This window comes from Emys orbicularis, chromosome 1 (assembly GCF_028017835.1).
Source record: "Emys orbicularis isolate rEmyOrb1 chromosome 1, rEmyOrb1.hap1, whole genome shotgun sequence".
NCBI classification, from domain to species: domain Eukaryota; kingdom Metazoa; phylum Chordata; order Testudines; family Emydidae; genus Emys; species Emys orbicularis.
In genome coordinates, this window is record NC_088683.1 from 14,062,576 (window position 1) to 14,079,983 (window position 17,408).

The following is a 17,408-nucleotide window of genomic DNA, read 5'->3' on the forward strand; positions in this document are numbered from 1 at the left end:
GGGACAGTCCCTTTTTAAAGCCCTGGCCTGGCCATCCTGATTTTTTTATTATTATTATTATTATTTTTATTTTATTTATTTATTTTTTGCAAAAGTGGATGTTTGTCCCATTTGCTCTTGCTGACTTGGTCAACGGGACAAATGCCCACTTTTTTGTTTTGTTTTGTTTTGCAAAAGTGGGATGCAGTGCGGAGGAATGTATGGGGAGGGAGGGGCGAGTAGAGATGCCAGCCCTGCTCGTGGGGTGGGGGGGGAGGCAGGGCTGGGCTGGGGGGAGGCGGTGTTCCAGCATGTGGGGGGCTGGCAGGTTTCCAGTGACCGGTCAATGGCCCCCTGCAGGGGGAGGGGAGCTTGGGCAAGCGGCTGGGGGTGTCCTGTTCTCCCTTTGGAAAATATGGTCACCCTCGTTGCACGAGAGCTGAGTAAATGCAGGCTGAAATGAAGGCTCCCTGTTCTCCTGCCTCAGCTGGAGTCTGTTGTGACAGTAAACCACAGACCATGTCAATGGCATCACTGTCTTCTCCACTCCTTGAAAACCAGTAGCATTTTCAAAGCCCTTAATGTGTCCTTTGATCTCTCTGGTTCTGTGGCTTTTACCCATGGGCAGAAAGCAGATTAAAAAAACAGGAATATGTGTTCGTCTGTCCTTATTTTCACATTTTCAGATTCTTTGTGACCACTACTAGCAAGGACTCTTATTGCCCCGATGACATGTGCACTGGTTAATTTGGGGTTGGAGTGGGGAAGCTGTGCCGTTAGACTAATGCAGCCGCCTTTCTTAACGGGGTACGTAAATCAGCACAATGGGTAGACACTTCAATGAGACTCTGATTAACATAGCATGGGTATTTCAGATCAGAACTGAGCTATATAGTTGGGTGAGGAGTGGGGAATGAGTTGCCAATCTTTCATAAGCACAAAATTCACTTCGATTTCTTCAAACAGACTAATTATTTTGTGCTGTCTAAAGCATTGTAACATCAGAGATGAGCAGGTTCTAAAGTAGCTCTGATTCCACCCATCTCATGGGGGAAATGGATTTATCAGCTTTCTTCGTATTACTGGCTATGACTGCATGTCGCACTCGTTTCTTTCGGCATGCTCTATCCTTGCGATAGATCAATTATATGTAGAATCTGAGTTCAGGTTCACTGCATCTGTCATTATCCACCCTGCTGTCTACAACAAAATGAACTGGCAGAGTATGCCTGCAGCTGTGACCCGGTGCTCTTGAGGTCATAGTAGGTGAAGCGGCAGAGTTTTAAACATCTACAAATCAGTTGTCCCTTGCTTTTGACTAGAGGCCTGTATCGGGATATGTAAATTACCCTGGGCATATCTATTGTGTAAATATTGGCACTCAGATGGAACACTGGAACAACAGATTCCGGCTGATGGGAAGTGTGTTCTGTACAGGATGTAGCTCAGAGATGTTTTGTAAATTACAATGCAAAAGAAGTATTTAACTGTGTTTGGGGAGGGGGAAAGAATGAAAGCAGTCAAGTGAATGAACACTTATGGTGGGGGTGTTCATTTCATTCTCAACTCTCTGGCACTTGAGTATCAAGAGGCACACGCTAGGCAAGCCCAGATTGTAAGAGTAGACATGAGAATATTGGTGAATCGTTGGAGTACAAGACCAGGATGGCATGGCGACCCAGGGTGCTGTTCCCAGCTCTGCCACTGACCTGGTGTGGCTTGGTGCCTCTCCTGTCTAGACTGAAAGCTCTTTGGAGCAGGAATTCTTTCTGACCCTTTGTTTGTCTTACCAGCGCTTAGCCCAGTGGGCCCCCTCACCACTGCTGTAACACAACCAATGCAACTGTCAAGGACAAGCTTGTGTTGAAGTATCACCTCTCTTTAAGGGTCTGTCTACACAATAGAAACTTGCACGGGTTAGCCTGAGTGAGCCAGTTTGAATCCAGCTAGGGCAGATGACAATAGGGAAGACCGAGCAGAGCGTGCCGGACACTGGGTACATACTGTGACAGGGTCAGGCCAGATGGCTACAGGAGAGCGATAGAAGGCAGATATATTAGCCCCAGATTAAGTAGGTCCCTTTTCCCTGGGTAAGGTAACAGGGAAGGTTCCAGAACAATCAGGAACTTTCTGGAAACAATTAAGGCAGACAGGCTGATTAGAACACCTGCAGCCAATCAAGAAGCTGCTAGAATCAATTAAGGCAGGCTAATCAGGGCACCTGGGTTTAAAAAGGAGCTCACTTCAGTTTGTGGTGCGAGTGTGAGGAGCTGGGAGCAAGAGGCGCAAGAGGCTGAGAGTGAGTAGGCGTGCTGCTGGAGGACTGAGGAGCACAAGCGTTATCAGACACCAGGAGAAAGGTCCTGTGGTGAGAATAAGGAAGGTGTTTTGGAGGAGGCCATGGGGAAGTGGCCCAGGGAGTTGTAGCTGTCATGCAGCTGTTACAGGAAGCACTATAGACAGCTTTAATCCACAAGGCCCTGGGTTGGAACCCGGAGTAGAGGGCGGGCCCGGGTTCCCCCCCAAACCTCCCAACTCCTGATCAGACACAGGAGGAGTTGACCCGAACTGTGGGTTCCACCAGAGGGGAAGATCTCTGAGGTGAGCAAATCTGCCAATAAGCGCAGGACCCACCAAGGTAGAGGAGGAACTTTGTCACAATACCCAGCTTGCTAGCCTGCTCCAAGCCCATTTAAGCAGAGTCAGGATAACCTCTACCCTGACATCTGGTGGTGAATTATGGTGAGGGTGGAAAAGAACTTCAGGGGCTGATCTTGTTTGCATAGGCACACCCACCCGCCTAGCCTGGGACAACAACAACTGAAAGTGGTTACTTTGGCTGGTGTGGGATCCCCAGTTTCTCTGTTATTGGGGCAGGAAGAATAAAGTTTTGTTACCCTGATTCTGTGAATCAAGGCCAGTGGAACTGTTGTATGACAGAGGGAGTCACCAGTAAGTAAGTAGCAGTTGCTAGACAAGGGGCATGGGTTACAAAACCCAGTGAATTGAGAGAGGTTGGGGGACAGGTATGTGTACCTGATGGTATGGGCCTCTTTTGAGGGCCTGGAACACCAATTGCACTACTTCCTCTCTCCACTGTTGAATAGCAGAGCTAAGTTTGCTTCCATTAGGAATCTAGCTAGAAGTTGCTGAGCTGAATTCACTTTGGGCCAATGGTGCACCAGCACTGGGGCTCCCCTACTAACTAAAAGAGCTGAAATTGCTGAGCTGAGATCACTGAGTGCTGTGTTAACCAGTGGGGGAGCCTGAAGATATATTGCTAAGCAGCTGGCAGAGCCAAGCAGTTTGTGGGACGGTTGGAGCGGCCCATGGAACAGCGAGCGGCGCAGAGCGGAGCTGAGCCATTTGCGGGGGCAGCTGGAGCGGTTCATGGGACGGCTGGTGGAGTGGAGCGGCTGGCAGAGCTGAGCAGTTTGGGGGACGGTTGGAGCGGCCCACGGAACGGGGAGCAGAGCGGAGCAGTTGCAGGGACGACTGGAGGAGCGGAGTGGAGCGGCGTGGCGTGACTGGTAGAGCGGAGCCATTCGTGGTAAAGGCTGCAGCAGAACTCCACGGAGAGGTGGGGCAGTCGGCCTCGGACCACGTAAGGTGCCCCTTAACATCCCGTGTGCCCCCCCCCCATTTCCGCCCAGGCTGGGGGGGTAAAACTCTGTAGATAAACTTTTGAACTCTGGGGTGGCACTGACCAGGGACAGAGACTTTGGGGTTGTTGGACTTTGGGGTGATTGGACTTAAGACCCTGAGGGGAAAAGGACACTGCCAAACTTACTTGGAGGTGGGTCTTTTGCTCATGGTTTGTGTTATGAATCCTGTTTGTGGTGTTTCCCCAACATAATGCCGCATTGTTTCCCTCCTTTATTAAAAGGCTTTTGCTACACTCGGACTCCGTGCTTGCGAGAGGGGAAGTATTGCCTCATAGAGGCGCCCGGGGGGGGTGGTATGTAATTGTCCCAGGTCACTGGGTGGGGGCTCGAGCCGGTTTTGCATTGCGTTATTGAAACAGAACCCCTAGATACTGAACCCGGCCCTTGTTGCTGCCAACTCAGAGGGGCAGAAGGGTTACACCCACCTTGTGCTGTTTCCGCCATTGTTACTCACTAGCCCACGATGGTTTGTTTACCTGCAGCGTCTGCAGGTTCGGCCGATCGTGGCTCCCACTGGCCGCGGTTTGTTTGTTCCAGGCCAATGGGGGCTGCAGGAAGCAGTGTGGGCTGAGGGATATGCTGGCCGCTGCTTCCCGTAGCCCCCTTTGGCCTGGAACAACGAACCTCAGCCAGTGGGAGCTGCGATCAGCTGAACGTGTAGGTGCTGCAGGTAAACAAACCGTCCCGGCCTGCCAACGGATTTCCCTGATAGGCTGCGTGCCAAAGGTTGCCGATCCCTGCACTAGCCTATCAAGCTAATGCCCATGAACAGCTTTAGCTGTGTACCATACCCCAAGAGAGATCAACGTCTTAGTTACAAATAGCACCTGAATAACAAGCCATTTCCCTTTATTTTCTACTGGTCTTAGGTTGTTGTAAAAGCCAAATGTGACCTGACAGCATCTCTTAAATATTGCTGGGTTTTCCATGTATTGCTGGAGATGTCATAAAATGTGTGAATCAGGATGGGCTGTGTGAGCCTCTCTAATCCCTTTGAAGATGTTGATTCATTGCAGCCGTTGGTTTTTCCTGTTTAGCCCTCCTGTTGCTGTGGTTACTGGCCCCACCGTGCCGCCTAAATGATAACGAACGAAGGGTGTGTTCCTTTGTTATGACAGTGCACCGGGATCATGCAATTTATGTCCCACACGATGTCCGGGTCCAGGACCGGGAAAGAGGCCTTGTTAATAGTCTGTCATCCGCCAGTTTTTTGGTCTGTTGCATATAAAACACTCCGGCCAAACAAAGCATGAGCAAATTCTCCCTTGATATGGACATTTCATAAAGCCAGCACATTTTATACTGCATCCCTAATGCAGTGTGTCAGGAAACATTCCAGAGCGTGTCCAAATTACACGCTTAATAACCAACATAAAAATGCAGGCTGTGATATTGTTACATCTCTCAAGCTGAGTAGGGACAGGCCAAATCAACACTTTGATGGGAGACCTCCAATAAGGCGATGCAGGAAGCTGTGTTTTTAGGAGCTGGTGCTCGTCTCACTGAGCCAACTCTCAACTAGCGCAGCGTGGTCTGGACTGTGCCACTGGAGGGGCTGTCTTTTAGAGAAGTAAAACTGAAGCTGTCAGAATCTCAGATGTACATGCTATATGTGAAGGCTAGGACTCTAACAGGGTTTAAAAGAGAACTGGATAAATTCATGGAGGTTAAGTCCATTAATGGCTATTAGCCAGGATGGGTAAGGAATGGTGTCCCTAGCCTCTGTTTGTCAGAGGGTGGAGATGGGTGGCAGGAGAGAGATCACTTGATCGTTACCTGTTAGGTTCACTCCCTCTGGGGCACCTGGCATTGGCCACTGTCGGTAGACAGGATACTGGGCTGGATGGACCTTTGGTCTGACGCCAGTATGCCCGTTCCTATGTTCTTATCCAGGAATTGACAGGGCCCTGGGGCCTGGCCATATTTCTGTAGGGGTAAGCTACAGCATCTGCTTAAACTCCCATGCAGTTTCAACTGGTTGAAATATTCGCCTTCTCTTCTATCCTTCACTGTTTCTGGGTGCTGTTAAAAAGTTGTAGCCTCCCCCAGAGGTGGCTGCACTTTAGCGGTTAATTAAGTAACTCAACATGCGCGATTTTGGCCGGTGCAGAAGACAACAATGGCAGGCCAATGAGATTTGGTGTCTGCTAATCAGAAGAAGGCAGGCTCATCTGTCATTTTTCTGTACTTTGTTGAATTAGTGGTGATGGAGTCCAACATTTTTCTTGTACTACCCTGAATAAACATTGGTTAACTTTGATTTTCTGTTTTAAAGAATGATATATATTTATATTGCAATAGCACCTAGAGGCCTTAACCCCAATGTGCTAGGCACTGTACAAACACAACGAAGAACATTTCTTTGCTTCAAAGAGTCTATAGTCTAAAGACGAGGTCTTTACAGTGGGTTGAGGAAATGACCAAGCAAACCAAGGTGGGGGGAGGACAGGGTACAATAAAAAATATAGTTTAACATAGGTGGGCATAATTCATAGCAGAAACCACTTAGCCAGCCAGCTGGTGAGCAGACAGATCTGACTTCTGCTGATCAGATGTCACTTAATTTTGAACACTCATCTATTCAAGCTACAAACAGCATGGGATGCCCTGCCCACACCTACCCCTTGGGTAACTAAATGCCTAGCTCTGTAATGAGAGAGTTTTTGGTTGAGGGTTTGAGTTTAGATTTTGCTGAGTATCACTTGATTGAGGAGGAATAGGCATCGTGGCCAACTCCTGTATCAAACTTAGGGTAGCTTTGTTGTTTGCTCACTGACATATCTTTATCCTTCAGAGCAGTGCTGTTCTGGGAGATGTTACCTATGGTATGTCCCGTTAAAAGGCACTAAGAGGTATGAGATCTCCAGCCAAACAGACGCTCTAACCACTGAGCAATGAGTCTCTGTCAAGAGTTGAATTGTTCTTGTTCTTCCTTTAGGCGTTGCTCTGTCCTGACTTGGATTTTGATCAGTCTGAAAGTGACGAAGACATCTCAGGACTCCAAGGACCCAGCCAGAAAACGAGACAGCCAGGCTATCAGGTGGTACTTTAATAGCGACTTCAAACTGAGCCAAGTGGAGAGAGTGCCAACCAAGAAAACAGCACTAGAGACTTTTGTAGAAAACTGGACTTTGATCTGATGTTAGAAGCTGGGGTGGGGATGCTAGTTTATTGCACAGTTAAATGGAGATCACATGCTGGGACTAGGCAGATCTATCCTTTGCAGTTATTTTCCTGATGGCGTTTCTGTACTTTCTGCATTCTTGTTGCCCAGTGTGGTGGCTGGCTCTACGTACACCGTTAACTCCTGCTGTACCTGTATTTGTCTCTAAACTGGACACTCCTAATCATATCATGGTTAGGACTGTGGAGTTATATTTCTGTGGCTGGCCAGCTGGCTGTAGAGTTTGTCAGGATGGTAGCATAAGTCAAAATACTAGATCTTTTAATAGGATTTATGATTTATCTTGTACTAACTGTACTGTGACACTTTCTGTATGCACAGCTTGCTCGTAAATAACTCACTTGTAAAAAGTATTTAAAAATGTCTTTGGGGTTGGACTGATCATTCCACTGAATCTGACTTTTTTTACTGTTTTATAGGGATTGTAATAAAAGTTTGACTTAAAGTTGCTTCATCTTTGGAATGCATTCCCGCGCCTAATGTTTTGCAAAGAGAGGATGTTACAAATGAGATGGCTCCATTCTAAATTCTCACTTGCAGGGACTTGCCGCTTGCTTTGCATTGCCATATCCGAACTGGAACTGTCCTGTCTTGGCCCAGAAGTTAATCTGGTTAAAAATCTATGCAGTCACTTGGGTTAATGACGTGGGGAAAAGCTGTTTTTCTAAAGCCAAAATTTTCAAAAATCGATGTCTAAAGTGATCTCTAAAATAAAGCCTTATTTAAACAGGAAAGTTCATCTGTGCAGGAGACAGCTTTCCCAGGGGTCGGTCTAACACCTGTAGAACAAACTCTCTCAGGAAGGACCTACGCACTGGCCCAAACCTTGCCACCTTCTGCTCCAAATGCAAGGGACCCTTCAGCCTACCATAAACACAGATCAGCATGTACACCCTACCAAAACATTCTATTGCATGCACAATTCTCCCCCATGGGAGAGGGAAGAGAGAATGAACTGCACATGACCGATATTAATCAACTTGCTTAATGCATAACTGGAAGGCATTCAGATTCTACAGTAATCCAAGCATCCTAGAAGTGTAGGACTGGAAGGGACCTTGAGAGGTCATCTAGTCCAGTCCCCTGCACTCAAGGCAGGACCACGTAAGAATGTGTGGTATAAGAATGGAAATATTTATGCTGCTTAAAAGAATTTGTGATCCAAAACCCATTGACTTCAAGGGAGAGAGGGCTTCAAATCACACCGAACACACATTGGATGACACGCTTCTCAAAATGCACCCACTAGCAGAGCTTAGTGCCTTCACTGGGAACTCTCTAGGCTCTCGGCCCTTTGGCTTATAGGTCAATTAGGGATTGTCTAAATGAGTACTTGGTTCAGGGCAAGCTGGGTGGAGCCTGTGGTCATGTACTAACAGTTCCTTGGTGCATGTTAATCTATCTCATTTCAAAGCAGAGTAGATTAAAGGGCACTTGGGAACTGTGGTGTGGCAGCAGGGTCCAAATGAGAACTTCGTGCATGGCAGACTAGCGGTAGATTTACACCCCAGCTTGTGGCGAACTCAGCCTTCGTTTATGCAAGCCCTTCTGTAGAAGCATAAAAAAGGATTTTGGAGCCTTTCTTAAAAACGTTTTGCCCCAAGAGCGTGTGAAGAATTTTTAAACTCTGCTGCTAGATACAAATCCTAAGGATCACGTCGCCTTCACTGAACAAGCCGTGTTTGGCTAAATTTGAAACAAGGGGTTACGAATGGAGCTGTGTACAGTATTCCAAATGTCTTGAAATGGGAGGCTTTTTGAATTTCCTATTAACATGATTCAAATGACCCATTTTTTCCCCCTATCCAACTGTACTGCTCTTGGAACAAACCCTCAAGCATTGGCCATTCTAAACGGCTTGGCCGGACGGGTATTTGCGAGGGTGAGTAAAATCAAAGTTTCACACTTGCAGTTGGGTGGCTAAGTTGGCCAAAAGGCCAAATTTCTGGGCTGCAGAAGGGCCTGGACCAAGAGTTTACAAACGTTTCATGTCACTCATTAAATAAGAATGGGTGAAAACGGCCCAGTGTAGAAAAGGCCAAGTATCCCTGCGCGCTCCCCCTCCCCGTGTTCTTTTAAAGTTCACACTGCATGCGGGTAAGATACCTGCCCATGTCTTCAGCCATGGGACTTCCCAGGATGTGCAGTATCACAGGTGAAAGACCTCCTGCAGCTGATGGGTGGGTATGTCACTCTGGGGGAACTAGGATACAGGTGCCTCCCTTTTGCCCCCTGCCCCCACCAAGTGGCCTTGGGGGAGCCAGAGGCTCTAGCCACAGGGGCAGAAGCAGGGACCCCTGGACGTTCCCGCCAGAACTGCAGAACATCCTGACTTTCTGTGCCCTGGGTTGATTGGCTGTTTGCTACAAGCATCCCCCTCCCTCAGTGTCCCTTCACCTTAGCTTCTCTCCACACCTGCCCCCTTCCCTTTCCTTAAGCTGAGTCCTGCCTAAGTAACAGTCGTCGTCCCCCAACACAGTGGCACTAACATGCCATATGCTGCCATCCTTGTTTCTCCCACTCTGTCTCTCTCTTGTCTTGTTTCCTTGCACTTAGCTGTCTTTTTGTGCTCTGATTGTACAGCGCCTAGCACAATGGGGGCCTGGTCCGTAAGGCAGGCTCACAGGCCCTACAGGATGGCTTGTGCTGTAGGCAACTGGAGTACGATGGGTAGGTGTTCATTCTACAACTGCTCTCCCCACCCTCTTGTTGGCATCTTAGAGACACCAAATAGCGACTGGAAAAGGAGCTGAGCTACCCTCAGCCCTACCAGTGCTTCCTCTCGTTCAGAGCTGGCGCCACATGGGGATTCTTGCAACACTTCTTGCCCTGTGCTAATCATTCTGCAGCGGGTGGCTTCATTCTCCAGGGAAGTCATAAAGTTTAAGGCCAGCAGGGCCTACCAGGCCATCCCATCTGACCTGCATATCACAGGCCACCACCAGCCCCCGCACCCCAAGGCCAATAACCCTACTTAGACCAACTATCACAGCCCTCACGGTACCAGACTGTTCTGTGCCACAGGACGAGAATAGGAGCGACCGAGGTGCACCAGTGCCCGAGGTCCCCTGCAGTGGGAGGGAAATAGTAAGTGAGAGAGACCCAGACACCGTGGTGCCTTTCAGAAGCTCTCGATTCAGAGGAGAATCTAGGATTTGCAATTGGTGCTATTCTAGGGTCCCATCCTGCTCCCCTCAAATCTATGCTACTTCAATTACTGTCAGCTCTGAGCATCTCAATCATTGTATAGAAAACAATTTTGAAAAAAATCCACCTCACTGCACCCGCTCCTCTCCCTGGGCGGCTGTGATAGCTGTTAGTCACGTCACCTGTGGCGCTACTGTAAAGCACTGAGATAATATGGTGATGAGTGTAGTAGAAGAACCTGTATAGACTAGAACACCTCTGGGAAGCAGGGAAGAACCATTCGTCTCATCTTGCAGATAGCGTCTCTGTGTCTCGGCTTCCCAAGGGCGCTGAGGAAGTCTGGCGGAGCTGGGACTTGAAGAGGTCTCCCACGTCTTTGGCTAGTTCCCTAACCACTGGACCAACCTTCCACCACTCAATGGCAAAACTTTGACATCTATTGTTTGTGGCAAGACTCTGACATCTATTGTTCGTAGCTCTTGCTCTAAGCCAGAGGCTGCTGCTGCTTTTTAAGCATCTCCATTGAGGTCACAAAGGCCATTATAATCAACCACCTGATGGGGAGAGGGATAAGTCAGTGGTTTGAGCATTGGCCTGCTAAACTCAGGGTTGTGAGTTCAATCCTTGAGGGGGCACTTTGGGGATTTAGTTGGGGTTGGTCCTCCTTTGAGCAGGGGCTTGGACTAGATGACCTCCAGAGATCTCTTCCAACCCTGATATTCTATGAACAATGTTTGGTGCAGCTGCTTCTTCCCCTATCCAGCAACATAAAACACATGCACAACCTTAGTCTCATAACAGGTTCAACCAAGTGTCTGCTGCTTCACACTAAATAAAAACATCATCTCCATGGTCACGGTAAAGTATATTTATTGTGAAAAGTGATAACTGGATCCGCACTGACCGAATCTCAACTGTGCTGTTGCAGGTGCTCCCTATACCTACGGGGTTAGATTTCATCCTTTTGGGGTCAACTGATATAGCATGCCCATAATGGGGTGGGGGAGATGTTTGGTGCACTCGAAGCTTTAGCAATACATATTTATGTACAGAAAGGGGGCAGAAGGGTGTGTACGATGGAATAGAACCCTACAGCTGCCCTAAGTAAGCTGCCCTCGAAGGGAACGTGTGTTTGAACAGATCAGCACCATGTAGAAAACTCAAACCCTGCCTCTAAAGAGCTGAAATATGGGTGGGGGGAGGTGGAAAGTGCGAACCCAGGGAAATCCCGTGGCAATAACCACAGTCCAAAGGTGTCTGATGAGTTCAGGAATATTTCTTACGTGACCAACATCCAGGTCACTTGCTGCAAATAAAACAGTCAAGTCAATGCAGGAGTCAGTCGACCGTGGTTTGTCACCAGACGTTTTCCGGGTAAGCAGCCAGTTTAACTGGCACAATTTCCCACCCTCTGCAAGATTCCCCTCCCCGTAGCACTTCCTGATCATGGGTGCTACACTGGTGCTGGCTACGCTTTGCCTTGTTTAGCAATGGCCTGCTAGCCAACGCTGTGCTTACTGTTTAGGAGAAAGGCAGCACCCAGCACACTTCCTCAGTGTCTGCCAATTGCTCTTCTGAGAGGATTGTTTCCTGAGAGACGTGCCCAGTGCGGTAGCCTCAGAACATGTCTACACTAGGGCTTTATGGGACTCCCAGGTTACTATACTGGCAAAGTACTATGGTGTGGACACAGCTATACTGAGCACGGGCGTGTACTTGGCGTGGTTCACCCCCGTCCCTGGCGCCTGTCCCTTTTACAGCGTGAGGGAGACCCTGGCACACGTAGACCTGGAGTGTTCCGGCTCCTCCTGACCATCCTTTTACCTTTCTGGCTGCATGTTTCCCCTCACCTTTTCATATACTCACACCCCATCCGTGGCCCCACAGAATCGCGGGACCTCCTCCTGGCGATGGCCAAAGTAGCCATCTATAAGACCAGGGAGAGGAGGTTGGCTCAGGGGGTTTCCTGCGACTGTGGGGCCCATTTCCGATCCTGCCTTCGCTCACGTATCCCGGCAAAATTCCTCTGGGCGGCATCCGCTGGCTCCCTTGATGCCTTCGAGGAGCAGTGGGCGCTGTCCGGGGTCCTCTGCTTGGTGTCCCCCTCAGGTTCCCTTTGTTTGACCCTTTGACCTTCACACCTGCCCCTGTGACATTTTTGGTTGTCCCCTGTAATTATTTGAGTTCCTGGACCTTGTGGAGCCTCCCCTAAGGCTGGGGGAGGGTCCTTTAGCAATGGGAGAGCTTGTGCCCGCCCACTTCCCGGAACCCAATAGGACCAGTGTAGTAAAGCCACCCGCCAGGAGTGTAACAAACTACCCTAGTAAACACACAGTTTTGCTGGTATAGCTCTGGCTATGCTATAGGCTTCTGTCGACGCAGTCACATCAGTCAGGGATCACCCCTCGTCACATCCCTGACTGACAGATCTATGCTGGCTGAAGTCTGTAGTGTAGCCATAGCCTCAGGTTCAAATTTCACTGCAAAGCACTCGCAGAATTTTGGCAGCAGCACTGCATTTGAGGTACCTTAGCGGGGCTTTACGTGGGAAGCTCTAATGGAATCGTTCCCTGCAACAAGCAAGAAAATTCACTAAAACATGAGATTGAACTGAGCAATGCTGCTAGCTCAATGCTTCTCCACAATACAGCATTAGGGAGTGGTGGTTTCTACATGGACAAGGATGCTGTGGGTGAAAGATGTCCTAGACTCTAGATGTGATTATAATGTTTAAATATACAAATATCAGCTCTGAGTTAGTCTATTTCTCCTAGGCCAAAGCAGTTCTTCAGTACTCTCCTAACACCTGGATATCATTTGGCTGCTTAAGGTGCTTTCACCCCTTTCCCCCTTCCCTTTGAGCCCCCGGGGAGATACGGTAAACTTTAGTTCAGTTCTGGCCTCCCAGGCACATATGTCTTCATGTCTGCTGACGTCCTCTCTAGCAGACTTTTCTAATAAAGGATCTCATTGGAGGCTGACACACAGCATTATTAAATGATGTCTCGCTTTAAAATAGATCAGTCTCTACATTTTGGGTTGGCAAAATCCCCTTGAGTGGCTTGCTCAGCTTTCACATACCTGCAGCGTGAGTATCTGTTTAATGGCCCATTTCACAACCTCGTGTTGCCAATCGCCTTCGTTGCACAGAAGCAAAGACGAGGAGTGTCAGATGATAAGCATTTGGGGATCGGGAATGGATAAAGCTCACATTCCGCCATACGGCTCATCCCCTTTTGCATGGGCCCCGACTGTAACAGTTATATGGGATTTGTATTTCAGTACAAGAGCTGGGACCATTTTGTGGTCAATGGATTTGGAGCTTGGCTGACTGTTCCTATCCAGAGAATTTAACAAAGCTTCTATTAAATAGAATGGGCGCCAAGTGCTATGATCAAGCAGATGTGGTGTAGGTTGGAGCCTCCTTCCTTTCCGAGACAGGAGAGACCATGGATTGAAACATTTCATCAAGATGCTACAAGGGGTGGAAGTTACACCACCACTGTCACTCTTTCAGGCTGTAACTGCTTTTTTAGGATGTTCCCATACTCTAACAGCAAGACGCCTCATGCGGGCGTATGGGCGTATATCACTAGTGAGCCTCTCTGGTGGCTAGAGGTTCACACTGTCACACTTAACACCCCATTCAACCTGTCTGGATAGCCAAGAAACCAGCACCCTGCTGTGACTCACTGGCTCTGTGTTGTTCATTAACCCTCTGGTGACCGTGGGCTTTCCTTTGTGGGATGCTTTCCCTAAAAGCACGTCTGCCCCAGGTAGTTTTCACAGCAGGTACCTCATGTCATGTTATCCCACCAAAGGAAGGGTTATGTTGTATGACTTATATCTTACCTTAGCCAGACACTGGTGGGTATTGCACAGATCCACCTGGGCATTTAGTTTTACACCTGTATCTTTCTGTACTGCTAAATCTGACATACCTCCCCCTCTCCCTGGCTTCCCACCAGGAGAGCACTTTAACACAAACCTCCCCACCCCTTGCACTCAGCACCACGACCTGCCAGCACAGAAGAGGGGAAGCTGATTTCCAACGGGAAAAGATTTGTTTCTTTGGCACTAAAAAAAGTAAGAACCACCTGCAGGGTTATTGTTGTTGAATCTGCTGATGCAACCGGTGATCGGCCTTAAAGTCTGTTAGCCATCCCGAAGCTGGTTCCTGTGTCGAAGGGATGAGCAGCAAGATAATCCTTATAGTCTCCATCAATCAGTTTGTCTGCATTGTTCTTGGCAAACCAGCAATCGACCTCCTGCTCGCCGTTGTAGATCTTTCTCTGCTTCCACACGACAGGAACCAGCCTACCTTTTACCTTTAACATGTTCACTGGTCTCGGGTTCGGCTCTTCAGTTGAGTTCTGACTGACCAGCTGGGGACTTCCACCCAGAGGGTCCTGGGTAAGTTTGACTTCATGGTACAAGAACTGACCTGCAAGGAAAGATTAAACTTACTCCTAAAGCAGCTGCTTTGCTTTGTGACAGAGTCTTTTAAAGGGGTCTCCAAAGCAGCAGCCAAATTACCAGGTTTTAATGGCTCTGGGGATTCTGAAGGGTTTCCCAGCAATGGTGGAAAGAAGCTACATTCTACAATTCTTTTGTTAATCTCTCACCCACACACGGGGAACTGGGACTAGAACTCTGCTCCTTCTTCACCTCCAGAAACACAGGCCTTGGCCAATTAAGCTTGGAAACTGCTTCTTGAGCTGCCACTAGCAGAGAGCCTCCTGTTCCCCACTGGAGGGTAACATCACTTGTTTTATACCCAGAAAGCTAGGAAGGAGAGTGCGGCAACTAGGGCACTAACCTGGAATTCAGGACACCATTCTCTGCTCTGCCACAGGCTTCCTGTATGACCTTGGGCAAGTCCCCTGTTGTCTAGGCCTCAGTTCCCCAGTGGGCAAATAGCACTTCTCTACCTCACAGGGGTGTTGTGAGGATAAATATGTTAAAATTTGTGAGGTGCTCAGATATTATAGTAATGGGGCCATATAATTACAATCGATAGATACACTAGGGGAGATGGGTCAGATGGAGAACAGAGGGGTAAGAACATTGAGGGTTTCTGATGGCAGAAAAGTTGGTCATGACTGGCTCAAGGCAACAGTCCCACTTCTCAGCTGACCCATCCCATTCCTCTAGGCCCACCACCTCCTGCCTCTGTCCCTCATACCCCTTTGAAATAGTCGCTTCTCCCATCTCACCCGTCTCAGTCAGAAACAGTTTACTACGGGTTACAACTGAAAGAGTGTGACACCTACCTAGCAGTCCATGGGATTGAGGGGAGAGCCCTTTACTGTTGGAAATGTAGAATCCCAGGTGATTCCTCTGGTAGGGGGCAGGATTCTTGTACTGGTGGATCAGGATGACGAAGCTGATGGTGCCTTGTATTGCCACGGTGACATTGGAATTGGCCAAGATAGACACCTCAAGGCCGCTGCTCCCCACCGTGGCACTCCGGTCACATGGCAAAATGAATCTTTCCCCATCATCCAGGATGACCTTGGTGGGTGTGATCTCGACGTAGGATCGCTTTGGCTTGTTGCTGAGGATTGTGATGGTGCTGAAGTAGGTCCGTTGTTTCTTGTGGCCGTTGGGAGGAGCCGGGGCTCCAATTAACTGCCCGTTCACAGTTACGCCTTTTAGAGAAAAGAACCAGCGGTTTAAAATGTGAGCGAATGAACCACTCCGAGCTGCTGCGGTGGATCATGCATAATGAAAACCTCATTTTGAGTGGACACTGAAGTACCACTCAGCTGGGATCCTAGTTCTCCCAGCCACCATCTTGCTTAAAACCAAAATTTTCAAACTTGATTGCCACAAGTTAAGCCCCTAACTGCATATTTGGACATCCAAGTTTGAAAACAGGCCCCGACCTATTAGCAGAGTTCTGCCACCATTGCCCTGGTCAGTGTGAGAGAGGATATTTTCCTTGAGCGCTGTGTTAGCATGGTATTTGAAAACTGCATTATCATCTACCTAGGGCAGGTAGGCGATGGCTTGCTTTGACAAACACCATCCTAGAACCCTGCTCAGTCACACAGAGTGTTAACCAGCATGGGTCTAATCCCATTCTGCACAGGACCATGGGACGGAATTATTTCTGGTAAGAGAGGAATTGGATCTGGCCTAATACCACTGCTCTATGGGCATCAGGGCTGTGGGTCATTCTCTGTAGGCTGCAGTACACCTAATGTGGCAATGGTGAGAGGTTCTGGTCCAACAGCCCTGCTGCCTGAGGCCTGAAAAGGTCCAACACTCCAACGCAGGCAACAGCAGCGGAAATGTGATGGACGCCATCTTGGCCAACATGCCAGGGATTGAACCAGGACTCCCAGGGCTAAAAGCACAACTTCTACAGCTTGAGCGAAAGGACCCTCAGTGGAACAGCACTGCACTCATAGTCTCTGTGCACTGGCACAGAGAGGCACCTGTAACTCCAGTGGTTATACATGCTTTTCCCACTCTGCCCTTCCAGCATGTCTCAATTCTGCACCGGAGAAGCCACAGGTAGGGGTGGGAGGCCATGCTTACAGTGTGTCTGGCTCAAAGGGGTTGCAGACCTGGCAAATAAAAATTCTACAACTTGAGCCTGGTCACTGAGGGGCCCGTTTCACCCCGCCTAAGGGAAACTTTCCTTCTGATTGACTGCTTTTGCTCCACCTCCTGGGGTATAAGCAGCCAATCAGGACTACTGGAGGAGGCAGCGCTCTCTCCCTCTCCCCTCAGGAGCCCACACTGTTCTCATGGCGTGTCAGGGGAGCGGAAAAAGCCCAGAGCTCAGGGCTGCTCCACTCCCTCTTCTCCCTTCCCCACCTGTGAGCAATGGGACGGCTCCTCTGCAACTCCCTCCCTGCTGCACCTGGCCTGGGAAGGGGGGTGAAGAGATGAAGGGGGAGCGCAGCTGAGACTGGGTGGGGTCAGAACCGATGGAGCGCTGGGGGAACCGGCCAATGTGACGTCACTTTCATTTCTTTGCAAAATGACAGACACCACACTCAGACGGTAACAATGGAGGGTCACGACTGGCCTCGCGCCATCAGTGCAGAGGTGAAAAGCTCCCTATCCAGCAGTCACAGGAGAAACTCTCATTCCTTTCTCCATACACTTAGCTGCCATTTATCTGAACCTGGGCGACGCTGTTCTCCCTCAAGTGTATGCTCCTCTCAAGCCACAAAAAACCAGCCAACATAGCCGGTGAAGGAAGCTGGTGGTCTGTCTGCGAGGGGTTCGGTTTATACTGAAGCAAACAGGGGCTGGACACAGATGGGACAGGGAAGTTGGGCCAATGCGACAAAAGTGCCACACGAAATAGCTCTCCGGTGACTTTGTTTTGTTTCGTTTTTTCCTTGTCAGACAGACTTTCGTATTGTCTTTGGTTTTTACACCCTCTACCCCCACTCCACGGCTTTCCTGCTTCG

At 49.0% G+C, this 17,408-nt stretch overlaps 2 protein-coding genes across 2 annotated transcripts in view; one reads left to right on the forward strand and one right to left on the reverse strand.

The window, feature by feature from the left end:
• Window positions 1-6,696, forward strand: part of LOC135895425 (store-operated calcium entry regulator STIMATE-like) — a 72,539-nt gene extending 65,843 nt beyond the window's left edge. The window contains exon 8 of the mRNA XM_065423537.1: window positions 6,583-6,696. Within this exon, the coding sequence (XP_065279609.1) occupies window positions 6,583-6,696 (114 nt within the window). The remainder of the gene's footprint in view (window positions 1-6,582) is intronic.
• Window positions 6,697-14,120: 7,424 nt separating this feature from the next.
• The window catches only part of ITIH5 (inter-alpha-trypsin inhibitor heavy chain 5), a 64,253-nt gene continuing 60,965 nt past the window's right edge, over window positions 14,121-17,408 (reverse strand). The window contains exons 13-14 of the mRNA XM_065415248.1: window positions 15,249-15,626; window positions 14,121-14,419 (exon numbers count right to left, since the gene is read on the reverse strand). Coding sequence (XP_065271320.1) covers window positions 14,121-14,419; window positions 15,249-15,626 — 677 coding nt within the window. The remainder of the gene's footprint in view (window positions 14,420-15,248; window positions 15,627-17,408) is intronic.